This window comes from Lissotriton helveticus, chromosome 6 (assembly GCF_964261635.1).
Source record: "Lissotriton helveticus chromosome 6, aLisHel1.1, whole genome shotgun sequence".
Taxonomy (NCBI): domain Eukaryota; kingdom Metazoa; phylum Chordata; class Amphibia; order Caudata; family Salamandridae; genus Lissotriton; species Lissotriton helveticus.
This window is the reverse complement of record NC_136067.1, coordinates 2092545944-2092565324: the sequence shown is the minus strand read 5'-3', so window position 1 is coordinate 2092565324 and position 19381 is coordinate 2092545944. Positions and strand designations below refer to the sequence as shown.

At 46.0% G+C, this 19381-nt stretch overlaps 1 protein-coding gene across 2 annotated transcripts in view; it reads left to right on the top strand.

Moving 5' to 3' along the window:
- The window catches only part of LOC144762062 (uncharacterized), a 129222-nt gene that overhangs the window by 86150 nt on the left and 23691 nt on the right, over positions 1–19381 (top strand). For both annotated transcript variants that reach the window (XM_078647201.1, XM_078647202.1), the window contains one exon: positions 12713–12853. In XM_078647201.1, coding sequence (XP_078503327.1) covers positions 12713–12853 — 141 coding nt within the window. The remainder of the gene's footprint in view (positions 1–12712; positions 12854–19381) is intronic.

Here is a 19381-nt window from a genome sequence, read left to right as displayed (position 1 = left end):
TTCAGAACGGGCTATAGGCCAGCCCCACAATGCTTTAGACCCATTCCTATATTAGCCTCTACTGTAAACATAAAAGGATGCATCTCATTGGCTAGAGCAGGGGAACATTATTCCCCCAGTTCAATACGGCCTTAGGGAGAGGCTTGGTACTTTAGAGTAGAGCCCTAACCTTTATTTGTATTTTTGGGAAAAAATGGTCATTATCAGTAGAACAGTGGAGAAGTGTGGCTCACCGATTAGAGCGGCAGACCCTGAGACAGAGGTCTGGCCGGGACCAGGGTTCAATTCACGCCTCGGCGGGTCTTGGGCTCAATTTCCTCGGACCTGATAATTCTCGCCTCGGTGCCTATTCTAATCATGGAGTCCCACTCTGCAACTCTGGGCAATAGCTTGCTTAATCTCCACATCGGCCCCAGCAGCACTTGGATGCCTGGCTTCACCCTGGGGGTGCCCAGTAGGGGGCATCTCACAGGGAAAGCCAGGAAGGGTTCCACAGCGGTATACAGCGCCAGGATGCCTGAAAGGTGATAGTGCGCTTCACAAGTATACATACATTTACATCTACATTTACATACAGTTAGGCTAAGAATAACAAAAAGCAACAATGGCTCTATGAGGGTGCACTGTTCACAACATACATTAAAAAGAGAGGCGTCAACAAGGTAAACATCATTTATAACTCTTTATTTATCTGATGTGTATAGTGTCCTATGTGAAAAAAGCGGAAGCAAACAAAATGACTATAATAATACAGAAGACATACATATGACAAGGAAGCAATGTAAACATATGTGTTCTATAGAACAACAAACAACCACGTAAATATCAGTATACAACATGAACCATGGTAGATGAGTCCCCTTCTTTGGAAACCTTTTGTAGGGCTGTGCGTGAGCGCCACTCGGATCCAGTCCCGGCTTCACTCTATGCAGACGACGCTCCTATTGATCTCAGAGCCTTAGTAGCAAGCCTCGTGCAATGCATGGACAGCTGAGATCTGGAGACGAATATCTCGAAAACAAAGTTTGCAGTCTGTGGAATCGTCCCAATTTGAATCCGACAAAGGGTAATCGAGAGCGTTATCAATTTCCCACAACTGGTGAGAATATTTGATTCACAGAGTACTTGGCTGTCCAGCACTCTTCATAGATCCAGCGTGTTAAGCTGCTCAGTAGGGGCATTATTTGAACATTCCAGTAGAGTGGGCAATAAACCAATTATGTCCCTTATGGAAGTCTATGAGCGTAAATAGGGAAACAGCCATTACAACGCAACTAAAACAACGCACTACCATTACAACGAAACTTTTACAACGCAGGATCCATTACAATGCATGCCATTAGAACGCATGCCATTACAACGCAGCTGCTATTACAACGCATGCCATTACAACGTAAGTATGGGTAAGTATTTAATACAATTTTAACCCCTACACTATCCAACACTTACCCTACCATTAGATTCCCATTAATTAAAAAAAAATACTTACCCATACTTAGGTTGGAATGGCATGCGTTGTAATAGCAGCTTCGTTGTAAAGGCATGCGTTGTAATGGCATGCGTTGTAATGGATCCTGCGTTGTAAAAGTTTTGTTGTAATGGTATGCGATGTGAATGTATGCGTTGTAAAGTCATACATCCCGTAAATATTACCAGTATTGGCCTATGGGGCAGGAGCTTGGGGTTACTGGGTCGTGTCGAATTTGCAAGTAGAGGAGAATCGATTATGCCGGCGATTACTGTCCTTTTATCGTCGACTCCTCATTTTATCTTGCATGAGGAAAGCAGTGGGCCACATCAAGGCTGCCCCTTTGTTGCTCTGAATCTCCAGACAGGTTTAAATCGGGCCATCATTCTAGACAGTCTGGCCTGCCGAGGGCCACGCGATTCCGTGGCGTACGGCTATGGAGGCCTCTGTTATAGCAAGTGGAAGATACGATTTGATGAAATGCTAACAAAGAAATGTGTCATTCAGACGCAGAAGCTGTATTCATCTGTGTGTGCAGACAAGAGCATCCTCCCTCTGGCCACTGAGGCATGAGCCAAAGGGATTCCCATAGCCCTCTTTGCAATGCCAGCACTCTTACAATGAAGCACTTCAAGGAGGCTAAGTGCTCCCTGTGTGAGATGCACTTCACTGCCTCGTCAGTGGTGTGAGGCGCAGCTGCAACTCACATTCAGTAAAATAATTGGCAAAAATGATTGCCAGGATGTTGTTTGTAAACAGTGTACCGCTTTCATTGTGTCTGCTCGTTGCATGGAGGGATGCAGTCAGGTAATGGTGTGTAACTCTGTGGGCTTCTTGAATATAAGAAGTTGATTGCCCAAGCAAAACAAGATTATTTTACGAACCGTATCAATCAGGCTAGTAACTGCTTAAAAGAATTATTCAGGACACTTTCTAATCAGGTATCCCCAAAAGTTGCAGGGGCGCAGCCCAGCCAAGATCTGTGTGAGGCCCTGGCCACATTCTTCAGGGTTAAAGTTGAGACGGTTTTCAATGCTTTCTCAGGCTTAACTAGGAGGCGGCCATTGGCACGAAATCAGATCCTTAGGGGCGACCCGCGGAAAGATATTCTAGAAGAGTTCACCCCTGTAAGCACGGAAGAGACAAAAAAAGTGCTTTACGGGCTAAAATCAGGATCCCCATATGACCCGTGTCCAGCAACGGTAGCCAAGCTGGCGCCTGGCCCTATTGTGGGAACATTAACGATCTTTAACAACATGTTCGCAGCCGGGCAGTTTCCCTCCTGCTGGAAACGTGCATCGATCCTTCCACTGCTGAAAAAAACAAATCTAGACACAACAGATCCCAACAACTATCGTCCCATTTCAAGGCTCCTACTCCCAGCCAAACTAATTGAAAAGATGATGAATCATCAACTCAGTGTGTTTTTAGGCGCAACTTGTGCCCTAGACCCCTCTCAGAACGGGTTCAGAGTGGGCCATAGTACTGAGTCGGCCCTAATAAAGGCAACTGAGGAAATTAGAGGAGTAATGGACCTAGGGGGTAGAGCTGCACTGGTCCTTTTGGACCTTTCCGCAGCCTTCGACACGGTGCATCATGAGATTTTGATGGACCTCTTGAAGAACTGTAGGATGCAGGGGAAAGCAGGAGACCTGGTGAATGCGTTTTTGACTAACAGAGAACAGAGTGTGGCGATGGGGGAGTGTGTATCTAAATCTTTCGTTCTACCATGTGGGGTTCCTCAGAGCTCCTCCCTAAGCCCCACTCTGTTCAATATATATGTCTCCTCCTTGGCCCCAATTATTAAGTCCTTCGGCTTTAATCTAACCTCCTACGCTGACGACACACAAATTGTGGTGTCAGTGCTGCCAGGAAGGGAAGATGGAGTAGCTTTACAATTTCAGGAATGCATGTTGGCGGTGGGAAGGTGGATGGGCAAAAATTGCTTGAAGTTGAACACAGCAAAAACGGACGTTATGGTTTTCGGCCTCAGTAATGACTTTTGGAGCCCGCAATGGTGGCCAGAAGAGATGGGGACCCTCCTCTTCCGGTGGCAAAGATCAAGAATCTAGGGGTTCTAATAGATGACCAACTCACATTCAGGCCCCAGGTCAAAACTTTAACTTCTTCAATTTATTTTCTGCAGAAAATGTTGCGTAAGATACTTCCTTTTCTCCCCGAAAGCAGTAAAAAGACAGTGGTTACAGCCCTGGTTCTACCGCGGCTGGATTACTACAATAGCCTGTTGTTGAATGCCCAACAGGGACTACTTAACAAGATGCAGGTCCTGCAAAATGCAGCAGCCAGACTCCTGACGGGCATTCCGAAATACGCCTCTGTGTCGTGTGAACTCACGAAATTACACTGGTTGCCAGTGCAGAAGCGGATTGCTTTTATGGCCTTGTGTTTGGTTTTTGAGGCCCTTCAAGGCCTTGGACCGGCATGTCTGAAAGATTATTTTCAATGGTATAACACCCTCAGACATTTAAGATCATCGAGCTCACGCTTGGTCATAGTTCCTCGCATAAGGAAAGCACGATGGGGGGTAGGGGTTTTGTGTTGGGTGCCACAAAGGCCTGGAACGCCTTGCCCTTTGCCCTGAGAAACACCATGGATCTTATGACTTTCAGGAAAGGCATCAAGACTTGGTTATTCACACAGTAATCTCGTTCGACTCATACCCTTTGGGAGCATTTCATCAGCGCCAGGACACCTCCGGGTAACAGTGCGCTCTATAAATGTTAAAATAAATAAAAAAATCAATAAATACGTGTATAGGTTGTGAGGACTCATCTGCTGCATGGATACTAGCATGGCATGTTGTAAGCACATCCCGTGTAACATGAAGCAGCTTGAGCTGCTGGGGTGGAAGGGATAGGTGTGGTGGTGGCGTAAACGAAGGGACCACCCCAGGCTGGGAGAAACCCTAGAACGCAGCTGTGGTTTGTGGGGTGAGCTGGAGAGAAGCAGAGGTTTTTGCCCCCTATTGGTCACATTGCACCGCTGAGGGGTCACACTCCTATGGATCTTGATGTTCACAATTCCTGCCTCTTCTCCTTACTACTCTCATGCTTACCCACTACCCACTTATCCCTGCTCATCTGAGAATTTGCCGAACAAATTGCACAATTCCATATTAAATGTATCCTAGAGCTTCAAAGCATAACAGATTGGTCCCTCCTAGGCCCCACCCCCTGCAGGGAAGCTCTGACCCCTTGGAGGTGCTCCTTGTCTTTGTTTCTCAGCCCTACACACGAGAAACTGGTCTTCTACTCCTTCTTCCAAGGTGCTTGCAGGATAAAGGGATAGAGTCCCCTGTCTGCCAGAAGCTGCTCCACCATCCTCTGCAGGGTTCAGCCACTCTGCAGCAGCTGCAGATACAATGAACACAGATGTTTTTCCAATATACATGTTAACTTTTATTACATAAAGTTACACAGTGCCTTGATACCCTCATGGGTGACAAGCAGAGCTCTACAAATCCACCTTGCACGTTACATGATATTACATTACACAAAACCCAAAATCATTAGGTGTCATCGTGATAGAACGATGCAAGACCAGTGGTACTTAGCTCGTGGCTTGAAAGAGGACCGAGATACACATATGATAGCTAGATTCCTTGGTAAGGCACGGTACAGATCCAAGTACCCCCTGACCCTGGCTGGACTTTCGGACTCCTCGGAGAAAGCCAAGGCCACGTAAACCCTGTATAAGAAAGAATGCACTGGTACTCCCAGATGACCAGGAACAACCTTTACATGGTTTGTAAACAAGGAGTTTTCACTGTGATAATTCAATGATCTCCAGTTTTAATCAGGATGTCTGGCACCTCAGTTCAGTTCAAATAACTTTATTTGATTCACAAGAATCATAAAAGTGGACCATACATATATAAATCAATGTACTATAAAAATTCATTTTTAATCTTCTATATAAAAATTGGGGCGAATTCATGTCAAAGTTCTCAGTTTTTAAAACAAATTTTTGATAAAATATGAGATTGCAATAAGTTAATTTTCCAGTAACACTTCATACCTTTTCCTAATTGACGGCGAAGTTCTTAGGAAGTTAAGCACAGCACTACAAATTACATTAGTGGACAAAGATCGTAAATAATTAAAACCTTCTTGATAGGAACAGGGGCGAATTTCCTTTAAATGAGGCTTAAGAAAGCATGCCGTAGTATCTTTATAATGTGTGCAAAACAGCATAAAGTGCATAGTACTTTGTTGGGCCAGGTTATTACAGGGACAGGGAGTCAGTCTCTCACACCAACTCGCCTGCTTAGGGAAAACCCCCAAAAAGTGCAAGGTGAAGAGACAAAACCTAGTCAAGAGGAAACGAGCTTGTGTTTGTATAGTGAAAGACAAATAAAATTGCTGATGAAATACCGATCCATCAATAAAAACAACATTTACCCGGGCTGAGGTGCTTATTACTTTATAGTATGCGTTTTTTATGATTGATTTCATTGTAGATTGAATACCATCGGGATTATTGTAGTAGTGACCCAAGCCAATCCTGTGAAAAGTATTTTTGACATAACAAAGCAAGGGGATGGCAGGGCCTTTTCCAAGTGGATGTATGACATTACAACGCATGTTTTTACAACGCATGCCTTTAGAACGCATAGTGCTTTGGGGCGCTGGATAGTGAATAGTTTAATTTACTATTCCAACTCCAGTCCCCGTGGATAGTAGGGAAGGTGTTGGATAGTAAATTAAACCTATTCCCTATCCTAGAGCGCCCCCCAGCGCAATGCGTTGTAATGGTTTGCATTGTAAAAGTTGCGTCGTAAAGGATGTTTCCCTTTCCAAGTTCATGCAGTCTCTGATGATCGCTCTTAAAAGTAGTAGATCATCCAAGGTCCATACCTTTCCCCATAAGATCAATAGGGCAATGTTTATTCAATCACTGACATAGTCTAATCCCACTTCAGAGTGACAACATTTAGTAGGAGAACTAGTTGGGATCATCATCAATCTTTTCAAGAATTTATTTTCTAAAATCTGTATCTGGCCACTTTTTTGGTGACCCCATACGCCTGCCCCATATGCTGCAACCGAGAGGCATTTTGATTTATATAAGGTCAACATTTCTGCCACTGGCTTGTGACCCAATTTGGACGAAAAACGGGACAGCCCCTCTATAATTTTAGTAGTGTGTTGTGCCCTGGCTACAATCAGATGGTCCCAGTTCAATTTATTATTAAAAATATTACCCAGGTATATAAAACTGGGTACCTTGTTAATAGTCTTTTTGTTTACCACAAATGTTCACGATTTAGTCTGCTTTGGGCCGCATACCATGACAACCGATTTACTAAAATGTACTTTCAGGTCCAAACGCGTCATAAAATCAGTGAAAGCAATCAACACTTTTTGAAGTCTATGGGCCGCCAAGGCCATCGAGACCGTGTCATCGTCATGTGACAATAAGGGAACCAGCTGCCCTCCTCTACTAGGGTAATCCAGGTGCTGGTCTAATAAAAATTTCTCCACCCCATTTGTATATAAAAGAAATAAAAACAAGGAGCCAGGATGGCACCTTTATGTGGGCTTATTGCGTACGGATGGGATAGGAACTCCCCTGTAGGTCAAGGTACCACAGTTGTGCAGCTGTGTACTTATGTGTAGTTGCTGACTTTGTATTGCCTGAGCATGTGCTCATTTTTGGATGTATGACGTTACAACGCATGCTTTTACCACGCATGCTGTTACAATGCAGTTTTTACAACGCAAACCTTTACAACGCATAGCGTTTTGGGGTGCTGGATAGTGAATAGTTTAATTTACTATTCCAACTCCAGTCCCCGTGGACACTAGGGAAGGTTTTGGATAGTAAATTAAATCTATTCCCTATCCTAGAGCGCCCCCCAGCGCAATGCGTTGTAATAGTTTTTGTTGTAAAACTTGCGTTGTAAAAGCACTGCGTTGTAAAAGTTTTGTTGTAAAGGATGTTTCCCTCGTTTTTTCATGGGTCTCGTTTTACTAAAATGTCTGCGGTCCTTGCAGGTTAATTCTTCTAGTAATTCTTTGAGCTTTTATGTGTCTGAATATCGATCATAAGATATGGGTGTCAACAATGACAATGCTGAGTCAGAGCCGTTGCATTTTCTGTGGCAGGATTTCCTTCCCTAGCATTTACTCTAGCCACCCCTTTTCCTGGGAGTTCTAATCTCCACCATGAAACCCCTTTCTGCCCTGATCCTTTCTGCTTGAACCCCCCATCTCTCGCAGGAAGTGATTATCATTCCCTATTTCATAGCTACCCAGTCTTGGCTGAAAGGTCGTAATGTCCTGTCCTTCAACACAGCAGTGAGGCTTTGTTAAGTTTTCTAACTCACACCACATTGTGTGCACGTGCACATGCTTGCCGTTGTGGAGCTACTTTTCATTGCTGATTTCAGGTCGCTTCTGCAGGCAGCATATGTGCTGTCTGTTGTGAGGTACATTGTGGCAACCCAAAATACACAGGGGCTTTAACCCACATGTTGAGTACCATTAGTTGACTTTCTTTTTGTCTCTACTTTGCCTACTTCTCCTTCAATCAATCAATAAGTAGATTTGTAGACCACTACTTGTGAGCCGTGAGGATATTCGGGCACTGGTAGGGTCCAGTTGATTAGCCGAATAGCCAGGTCTTCAGGGAATTTCGGAACTCTGGGAGAGATAGGGAGGTCAGTTCATGAAAGGGCAGCTCGTTCTATGTCGTCACTGCTAGTTAGGAGAAGCAGTGACCTCCACATCTGCTACGTTGGATGCAGGGGTGAGAGTTAGCGCAAGGGACGCGGAGGGAGATGTCTGTTTGGCTGATGGAAGTTCAGCTGGTGGTTTAAGTAGGCGAGTCTGAAGTTATGTAGGGCCTTGAATGCATCTTTTCTGTACAGGGAGCCAGTGGAGTTCCCCGAAGTTAGGGTTGATTTGAGTTCATCAAGGGGGATCCAGGATGAGTCTGGCTGCAGCATTCTGTATGATCTGTAGTGGTCGGAGAAGGAGAGCTGCCTACCCTGCATACAGAGCGTTGCCTTAGTCCAATCAGCTGAAGAAGAGTGCTTGAGTAATGGAGCGTCCTGCCCGTCCACTCTCTCGCACCGCGCTTAACCTCTTCCATGCTCGTGACAGAACCGTTCCGTCACGAGCCACGGGTGGGTTGTGCTGGTGACGGAACGGTTCCGTCACGGCCCGCTCGCCGCGCCTGCGCGGTGTGAATTCAGCGCCTGCGCTGACGTTCTAAAGAACGGGCGGGGCCGTGACGGAACCGTTCCGTCACAAGCACAGCTCACCCGCGAGCCGTGACGGAGCGGTTCCGTCACAAGCACGGAACCGCCGCGCGGCCGCCCCACCCCCTTAGCACTGCGGCAGAATAGCCGCCGCAGCGAAGGGCTTAATGTTGTAGCATGGCGCCCGCTTTTACTTTTACAACACGGGCGCACACATTTAACAATGGCGCCCATGCCACGCAGTAAATTATGTGACCAAAAAAAGGCAAATAATGCTGCACATTTCATATTATTACTTTATTATGTTGTGGTTTTCAAACTTGTTAAAATTGTCTCACATCCCGTCATCCCCATCCCGCCCCTCCACCCCTGGGGCACCAGTCTTAACGTTTCAGCACAGCGCCGCATTCACTTTCACAATGGCTGCGCGTGCACGTACTGCCACACCAGGGCGAGAGGGTTTCTTGCCCCTCTTGTTACCTTGCTGCAGACAAAATAATCATATCTCCAAAGCCAGAAACAGGGCAAGATGTACTCTGGTGATCCTGGCTTGCGGTGGAGAGGGCTTGTTTACACACTCACGTGCACTGTCACCTGTATAAACTCTCAGCTGGCCACCTGCTCCAAGTGGCTTTAAGGCATTCAGTTGTACTATCTACGAGTGGTAACACAGCAAACCTCCTTTGGTAATGGGAGGAGAGGGGAAGTCGCTAAGAGTAGAATGAGCTGGCGGAGGAAGAGGATGGCACTGGGGGAACCTGCACTCCCACCTTGCTGCGCCGACCAAAACTTTTTAGGACAGATTTACAATAACTGGCGCATCCCTGCATATCAGCAGGGATGCGCCAGTTATTGTGCGCCATGCCTCCGCCACCATGGATGTGCCGCATTTACAATGCGGCGCACCATGGGGCAAAAACGGCACAGATGCGTGACGCATCTGTGCCGTAAAGGTGGCGCATTGCTGGAGTTGCGTCGCAAGCGCGACGCAGCTCCAACAATGCTCTTGGGGCCCTATTCTTACAATGCTGCGTCAATCCTTACGCCTGCTTCAAGCAGGCGCAGGGTTTTGATGCAGCATGGGCCCAAAAGTGACTGAGTGAAATCTTGTAGATTTCACTCAGCCACTCAGTCACTCAGCCGGTGTAAAAGGGGCGCAAGGGTGTTATAAATCTGCCCCAAAGTCTTGATCTCGAACGTGAATAGCCGGGTTTCTATCTCCTCTGTGCAAAATATTTAAATTGCTTTTCCTTTATGATACTTTACAGTTTATTCCTTAAAACATTTTAACTTATTTTCTTTAAAACATTTTAAAGAGTAGTATTTATTTGTTTTCTAAGTCCGTCCAAATGCATTTCATTGACAAAAAAGTTTTTTTAAACTCTGTATCTTCCATGGCGGATTGCTGATTGTTAGTCAATATTTTAGAGAATGTATTGTTTGTTTCTGCTTGGGTCGTGATGCCTATTAAGCATTTGCAATCAGTAGGTCTCGCATTTACGCAAGTTTAAGCTATTGGCATTGGAAATGGCAATCCCTTTTATTTACCTGTTTTTGAAACCAACACATAAATAAAAGGCATTGTCATTTACAATGCCAATAGCCCAAACTCTCACAAATGTGAGACCTATTGCATTGCAAATGCTTGTTTACTCTTGCTACGTGTGCTCCTTTCTGCACCAGACATTGAAAGAGGAGAACGCCGTTATGGATAGTTTTAATGCAGGAAGGTGCCACTACCTACACAAAACAATCCTGCCTAAAGCACAGGCCCCCTCTCACCATGGTGCAAGGGAGCCTGCATTGGTGCCCGGCTGCTGAAATAGGGCCAGCGCAGGGGGAAAGGACAGGAGTGCACCGCATTGGATAAATATGGCGCATTCATGCTATTTGCCTGTAGCGCAGGGTAGCACAGCAACATAACATGATGCGCTGCGCCACCATTTGGGTACATATGGTCCTAGAGGTCTTGTTTATTGTGCATCTGAGGCCAGATTATCAAAGGGGCAGATCCTGAGTTATCTCCGTCCAGGTTTTAATGCATAGCTTATGTCCAGCCCCATCAAGCATATAAAACAATATTTCCCATGAAGGGACGCAGATTAAGGGGCCATGTTGAAGGAATACAAATTCCAAAAGCGATAAGTGCACTTCATAACGGATGTATGTCAGTACAACGCATGCTTTTACCACGCATGCCTTTACAACGCGGGGATTACAACGCAAGTCGTTACAACGACTTGCGTTGGGGGGCGCTGGATAGTGGAATAGTTGAATTTCCTATTCCAACTCCAGTCCCCGTGGATAGTAGGGAAGGTGTTGGATAGAAAATTAAACTATTTCCTATCCAACAGCGCCCTCCAGCGAAAGTCGTTGTAACGACTTTCGTTGTATTTCCTGCATTGTAATGGTAATGCGGGGTAAAAGTTTTGTTGTAAACGATGTTCCCCCTTCATAACGTCACTTTGTAGTAGATAAGAATTATCAGAACCAAACGTCTTCAGACTGGAGGAAAGTAGGCTCAGGAGAAACATTTGAAAACATATATTTATATCACAGGAGCAGTAAAAGGAAGCAACAGCATTGCTTTAATATATCAGTTTTTCCATACTTTAAAGTGCTACATCATGAATTGGCAACTTGCGCTTGAGGATGAGTTAGTGTGTGAATGCAAGAAGGAATGGTTGAGGGGAATTTGTGATTGAGCGTCCAATAGACAGCGGTATGAATGAATTAATGCATGCATTAGAGTTAGTTACCTATCCTCGTCCAATCATTTGATCAATCTTACATTTATCCACTCAACCATCCACACATTCTCAAAGATAAAAAACACAAACCTGTTGGTTTTGCCAGTGCTTGTTGATAATTCAAATGCATTTTACTTTCTACTAGTGCCCTTTTATGATCTATGTAAGTTTAAATGAACTAAAAAATATATAATTTTAAGTTTTACTCTATGTAAAGGAAATTTCGAACCTGTTCAGAAGCATAAATAGGAGGAGTTTTTCCTGGACGAGGCAGCCTTCCCAGTACTAAGTTTAGGATATATTTGCATTAAATGTTCTCTTAGTATTTATGACACTTCTGAGTGGAAATTGATTGATTGATTGTGGGTTTCTAAAGCGCTAGATTCGACTCCCGAAGGAGTATCTCTGCGCTGTAGACCGCTAGGGAACCCGTCCTGGCTTTCCCTGTGGGATGGTCCCTACTGGGTATCTCCAAGGTGGAGCCAGGCATCCCTGGCGTTGATGCGGCCGTTGTGGAGATTAGGCAAGCTAATGCCCAGAGTTGCCGAGTGGGACCCCAGGTTAGAGTAGGGACCGAGGTAAGAATTATCGAGTCCGTTGACCCTGGTCCAAGACCCTGCCGCGTCGGGAATTGAACCCTGGTCCCGGGCCGTTCTCTGCTTATGGGTCTGCCGCCTCTAACCAGTGAGCCACACCACTCCACTGTGGTTAATTTCATCTATAGCACCATGACACTTGGATGTACATGCCTGTAGTAGTGTGAAGAGCTTCTCATGAGATTGGTTGACACTCAGTGGGACCTGAAGGGCAGGATTTTTACTCCTCGCAGCCCAAACGCGGCTTCTCATTCTTCCGGAGTTAATGAACTGCCCTCCCCTACATTTGTTAATGTAAAGAGTAGGTATTTACAGAATTGAAAAATGAAAAACAGTGCAGGGACATAAGTGAAAAGATCAAGCTGTACACGAAGTGCAGTTCACCAGAAGCGTACAAGTACTGCTGGCGTGGAGCACGGTTTGAGGTGCACATAACAGAGTGTAGGGGAGACAGATCTCTTGTGTGTCCAGGATGAGTCATACTTTAAGGCGCACACCACAGAAGTAAAAGAGAAAAAGATCGCTTGTGTGTCCAGGAGGAATCAAGGTTTGTGGTGCACATCACAGAAGTCTATGAGAGATAGATCTTGTGTGTCCAGGATGAATCTTCCGATGTCTCTTACATCACCACACAGAAAGTAACTTGTGAACCCTCTTGTGTCTTCTGTTTCAGAAAAAGACGGGCTGTGCCCATATGAGGAGGAACCATGTCTCAAGCCTGAAGGAGAGGACATGTGTGAGAGCGATGAAGACTGCCCTGGGCTGGACAAGTGCTGTGGCTCGTGCCAGAAGATGTGCACAACATCTGTTCAAGGTGCCTGTTCACGCCCTGCCTGATCGACTTACATGATCGATATGTTTAACTGACATATCTGATTGCCCTGCCTGGTCACCTTGTCTGAGTGGCCTGTTTGCTTGTCCTGTTTGATTGCCTTGTCTGAGCATGTTGTCTGATCAACTTGTCTGCTTGTTGCGACCAGTTGCCCTGTCTGATTGTCCCGTTTTGTTGTCCTATCTGATTCACTGTATGGTCACCTTGTCTGAGACTCTGCTTGAGCATCCTGCCTTATTGCCCTAGTTCATCACCATGTCTGATCACCCCGTCTGGTTGCCCTGCCTGAAGGTATTGTCTGTGTGCCCTGCCTGAGTATCCAAGGTGACACCCTTTCTGATTTCACAGTCTTTCCTTTTATTGCTGCCCTTTCTGATCTACCTGTCTTTCCTTGTCTCTGCCCATTCTCTTCTCCCTGTCTTTCCTTGTCTCATTGCCCATTCTCATCTCCCCGTCTTTCCTTGTCTCATTGCCCTTTCTCTTCTCCCTGTCGTTCCTTGTCTCATTGCCCATTCTCATCTCCTCCGTCTTTCCTTGTCACTGTCTTTTCTGATCTCCCTCTATTTCCTTGTCTCATTGCCCTTTCTCATCTCCCCGTCTTTCCTTGTCTCACTGTCCTTTCTCATCTCCCTGTCTTTCCTTGTCTCATTGCCCTTTCTCTTCTCCCTGTCGTTCCTTGTCTCATTGCCCATTCTGATCTCCCTGTCTTTCCTTGTCTCATTGCCCTTTCTCAACTCCCTGTCTTTCCTTGTCTCATTGCCCTTTCTCATCTCCCCGTCTTTCCTTGTCTCATTGCCCATTCTGATCTCTCTGTCTTTCCTTGTCTCATTGCCTTTTTACATCTCCCCGTCTTTCCTTGTCTCACTGTCCTTTCTCATCTCCCTGTCGTTCCTTGTCTCATTGCCCTTTCTCTTCTCCCTGTCGTTCCTTGTTTCATTGCCCATTCTGATCTCCCTGTCTTTCCTTGTCTCATTGCCCTTTCTCAACTCCCTGTCTTTCCTTGTCTCATTGCCCTTTCTCATCTCCCTGTCTTTCCTTGTCTCATTGCCCTTTCTCATCTCCCTGTCTTTCCTTGTCTCATTGCCCTTTCTCTTCTCCCTGTCGTTCCTTGTCTCATTGCCCATTCTCATCTCCTCCGTCTTTCCTTGTCTCACTGTCCTTTCTGATCTCCCTCTATTTCCCTGTCTCATTGCCCATTCTCATCTCCCTGTCGTTCCTTGTCTCATTGCCCTTTCTCTTCTCCCTGCCGTTCCTTGTCTCATTGCCCATTCTCATCTCCCTGTTTTTCCTTGTCTCATTGCTCATTCTCATCTCCCTGTCGTTCCTTGTCTCATTGCCCATTCTCATCTCCCTGTCGTTCCTTGTCTCATTGCCCTTTCTCTTCTCCCTGTCGTTCCTTGTCTCATTGCCCATTCTCATCTCCCTGTCTTTCCTTGTCTCATTGCCCTTTCTCTTCTCCCTGTCGTTCCTTGTCTCACTGTCCTTTCTGATCTCCCTCTATTTCCTTGTCTCATTGCCCATTCTGATCTCCCTCTATTTCCCTGTCTCATTGCCCTTTCTCATCTCCCTGTCGTTCCTTGTCTCATTGCCCATTCTCATCTCCCTGTCGTTCCTTGTCTCATTGCCCATTCTCTTCTCCCTGTCTTTCCTTGTCTCATTGCCCTTTCTCACCTCCCTGTCTTTCCTTGTCTCATTGCCCATTCTCTTCTCCCTGTCGTTCCTTGTCTCATTGCCCTTTCTCATCTCCCTGTCGTTCCTTGTCTCATTGCCCATTCTCTTCTCCCTGTCTTTCCTTGTCTCATTGCCCTTTCTCATCTCCCTGTTGTTCCTTGTCTCATTGCCCATTCTCATCTCCTCCGTCTTTCCTTGTCACTGTCCTTTCTGATCTCCCTCTATTTCCTTGTCTCATTGCCCATTCTCTTCTCCCTGTCGTTCCTTGTCTCATTGCCCTTTCTCATCTCCCTGTCGTTCCTTGTCTCATTGCCCATTCTCTTCTCCCTGTCGTTCCTTGTCTCATTGCCCATTCTCATCTCCCTGTCGTTCCTTGTCTCATTGCCCATTCTCATCTCCCTGTCTTTCCTGGTCTCATTGCCCTTTCTCATCTCCCCGTCTTTCCTTGTCTCACTGTCCTTTCTCATCTCCTTGTCTTTCCTTGTCTCATTGCCCTTTCTCTTCTCCCTGTCGTTCCTTGTCTCACTGTCCTTTCTGATCTCCCTCTATTTCCTTGTCTCATTGCCCATTCTCATCTCCCTGTCGTTCCTTGTCTCATTGCCCATTCTCTTCTCCCTGTCTTTCCTTGTCTCATTGCCCATTCTCTTCTCCCTGCCTTTCCTTGTCTCATTGCCCTTTCTCTTCTCCCTGTCGTTCCTTGTCTCATTGCCCATTCTCATCTCCCTGTCGTTCCTTGTCTCATTGCCCATTCTCTTCTCCCTGTCTTTCCTTGTCTCATTGCCCTTTCTCATCTCCCTGTTGTTCCTTGTCTCATTGCCCATTCTCATCTCCTTGTCTTTCCTTGTCTCATTGCCCATTCTCTTCTCCCTGTCTTTCCTTGTCTCATTGCCCTTTCTCATCTCCCTGTTGTTCCTTGTCTCATTGCCCATTCTCTTCTCCCTGTCTTTCCTTGTCTCATTGCCCTTTCTCATCTCCCTGTTGTTCCTTGTCTCATTGCCCATTCTCATCTCCCTGTCTTTCCTTGTCTCATTGCCCATTCTCTTCTCCCTGTCTTTCCTTGTCTCATTGCCCATTCTCTTCTCCCTGTCTTTCCTTGTCTCATTGCCCTTTCTCTTCTCCCTGTCTTTCCTTGTCTCATTGCCCTTTCTCATCTCCCTGTTGTTCCTTGTCTCATTGCCCATTCTCATCTCCCTGTCTTTCCTTGTCTCATTGCCCATTCTCTTCTCCCTGTCTTTCCTTGTCTCATTGCCCTTTCTCATCACCCTGTTGTTCCTTGTCTCATTGCCCATTCTCTTCTCCCTGTCTTTCCTTGTCTCATTGCCCTTTCTCATCTCCCTGTTGTTCCTTGTCTCATTGCCCATTCTCTTCTCCCTGTCTTTCCTTGTCTCATTGCCCATTCTCATCTCCCTGTCGTTCCTTGTCTCATTGCCCATTCTCATCTCCCTGTCATTCCTTGTCTCATTGCCCTTTCTCTTCTCCCTGTCGTTCCTTGTCTCATTGCCCTTTCTCTTCTCCCTGTCGTTCCTTGTCTCATTGCCCATTCTCATCTCCCTGTCTTTCCTTGTCTCACTGCCCATTCTCATCTCCCTGTCTTTCCTTGTCTACTCTCACACAGTAACAAAATCACCCTCCCATAAGTAAAAGTTGGTTTGTGTGAGGGATTCCAAGTGTCCCTGTGCTTGCTTGGCACAAGCCACAAGGCCTTCCTCTGAGAAAGGCTCTTGTATTATATGTACAATAGCACCACAACAATGTTATTGTAAACCTATGGGGCTTATTCAGTACCTGCATTTTGAGTATGTTTGCAGTCACACAATAGTGCTACTAGTCCTACTACAAAATTATATTCATTTACCTCCTCCTCGCCTTTGTGTATTCCCCGTAGACAGTCACACACAAAGGGAGCTTAGGTGTGACTTGATGGGTCATCCTGGCAGGATGGGAGGGAGGAGCTGGGCACAACCTCACACTTACACCCAGGGCCAGACTACGAACTCAACGCAGCCCGGGCAAATTTTGTCAGACCAGCCCCCATATGGTACATAGTGATTGAAAGCAGCGGGCCTGACCACTACAAGTGGGTTTGGGGGGGTTCTCCCCAAAGAAAAGTTGGGGGAAAATGGCAAAAGTGATGCATTCTACAACACATTTTTAATTATATATTCAATTATATTAATTTTTATAGCACCTATCATACAAGTGAAGGGTGAGGGAGCATTTTTATTTCACAAGCACATACAGAATCAAAGGAGCATGTGGAAATCAGTGTATTGAAAATGTTACATAACACAAAGGGAACTACAAAGTGTAGGATTCACGTCATTCATTCTGGTAGGCATTTTTTAAGAGTGCTTGGTCTGCGGAACCACAAACTCCGGATTTAGAATGTAACACACTATTTAGCATTGACTTTACTGAATTTGTTTCCACCCAAACAAACCCTTCATAGCAAAATTAAGACAATGAAAGACTGGGACAAAAAAATATAAGTTTCTAACCTAGATTACTATTGTTACTTATTAACTGCACAGTGCCAAAGGGAGCTCTGTGAGAAAAGCAGTAACCCACTGAGCTATGCACATAAAATACAGGGCCATATTACCAACAAACTGCGATAAACATCGCACAGCGCGCTTAGCGCGTATAGTTTTTTTGCCGGCTATCGCTGGAATATTTCGCCGCGCTAACGCTGTATTAGCAACGAATAGCACTATGGCGTTAAATATTCCAGCGATAGTGTGAAACACGGCCCGACATTGCTGAAAAACCAATAAACATCCTGGCAATAAGGCGAAATGCTTGCTGATATGGCCATGTGGCCGTCACCCCATAATCCACCTTCCATTATATGGATGCCGAAGTAGGGATATTAGCATGTGTAACTTTCAGGTGATATTCGCAGTTAGCGGGAGTTATTGCTTCGGGACTTGGTAATAATGGGAATGTGAGTTACCGACTGTTTTAAGTCGCTTTGATTTTGGGAACACCCACTTTGCATGTCATTAGCGATGTTTATCGCTGACATGTAAAGTAGTAGGGAAACGGGCGCTATTGGCAGTAAGCTGTCTCTAACAGCTGTTAGCGAAAGCTTGTTGATTGGGCGATAGAAATAACACCGCTTTAGCGGCAGAAAGTGCCGCTAAAGTGGTGTAATTGCACTTGCTAATATGCCCCACTGTTCTGTGATCTGCATAGTACATGCTGATTGCAGGAGGCATATTAACCCTTTGCACCAGCTTAGATGAGCTAAAACGGACAGTAGATAAAACTCCAATCTTTTTCCAGCAGGTACATTAGTTACCGAAGTTATCTTGCCTCTTTTATTGTTGTCTGAAAACTATTGGATATACAAGGAACTTGGACGTGCTTTTAAAACTGCTGCACTACTACAGAGCAAGTAACCTCCCGGGGAAACGCCCGATGACCGGTATGGTCAGTCCAGCCTTGCTTACAAATGAATAGGCTGCGCACTCCCCCTGTAGTGAGTCTGGGGTCAGGGCAGAAATGGAGGACTTCTGTGCCCTTCAAAGTCCTTCTTTGATGCCTCCCCCACATCAAAGAACTGGACTACCAACTCAGTAAACTTCTGGACCTGAGGATACCCTGCAATGAGGAAGGACTGCAGTGCTGGTGAAGGGCTCCCACTCTGGTGGAGTGCTGCTCTGGAAGAACTGCTTTCTTGCTGTGCTGAACTGTTGCATGCTGTCCTCCTTGCCTGGGTGAGAAGTACTGGACCTGCCTTCCTGGTCCCCAGAACCCGGAAGGACTCCAAGGGCTAGCTGGCTGGCCTCCCGATCTAAAGTCTACGGGATATAAAAGACTCCCAACCACCCTGCTCCTACACTTTGACCATTGGAAGTGGGCTTAAGGTGACTAATGGCAGTAACTAGCTTTTCCTCCCATTCCTGTACCGCCTTATAGAATGTATCGATTTTATTCCAAATATTTTTTGATCGAGTAAGCTAATGTCTCCCCGCGCATCCCAGCTTTAAAAGCATCCCATTATTTACAACAAGGGGTGGTGAGGGACAGAGTCTCTGAATTAAGCAGAATACTCTCACCCAGTCAAAAGATCAGGGCTAGATCCAACACCGTTTTTTAGCTCATTGCACCATCCCAGTTTCAGAACCTGGCTGTATGCAAATTAGTCTGTTCCTGTCCCAGTGCATGATGGGAACAGGGCAAACCAAACTACAAAAGCCAATTCTTACACTGGGATGGAAACAAGCTTCCGGGGACCGGTTTCTGGCATTACAGCCGTCTTCGGCCCGGCTTGCTTGAATCCTGATGGTGCAATGAGCAAGGGACTCATGTCTGAGTATACCTTTGTCCACCCTAAGCGTGGAAGGGTATACTCAGATGTGAGTCCCTTGCTCATTGCACCATCCGGATTCAAGCAAGCCGGGCCGAAGACGCCTGAAATGGCAGAAACCGGTCCCCGGAAGCTTGTTTCCTTCCCAGTGTAAGAATTGGCTTTTGTAGTCTGGTCTGCCCTGTTCCCATGATGCACTGGGCCAGGGACAGACTAATTTGCATACAGCCAGGTTCTGAAACTGGGATGGTGCAATGAGCTAAAAAACGGTGTTGGATCTAGCACTGATCTCTTGACTGGGTGAGAGTACTCTGCTTAATTCAGAGACTCTGTCCATCACCACCCCTTGTTGTAAATAATTTTGTCCACCCTAAGCGTGGAAGGGTATACTCAGATGTGAGTCCCTTGCTCATTGCACCATCAGGATTCAAGCAAGCCGGGCCGAAGACGCCTGAAATGGCAGAAACCGGTCCCCGGAAGCTTGTTTCCTTCCCAGTGTAAGAATTGGCTTTTGTAGTCTGGTCTGC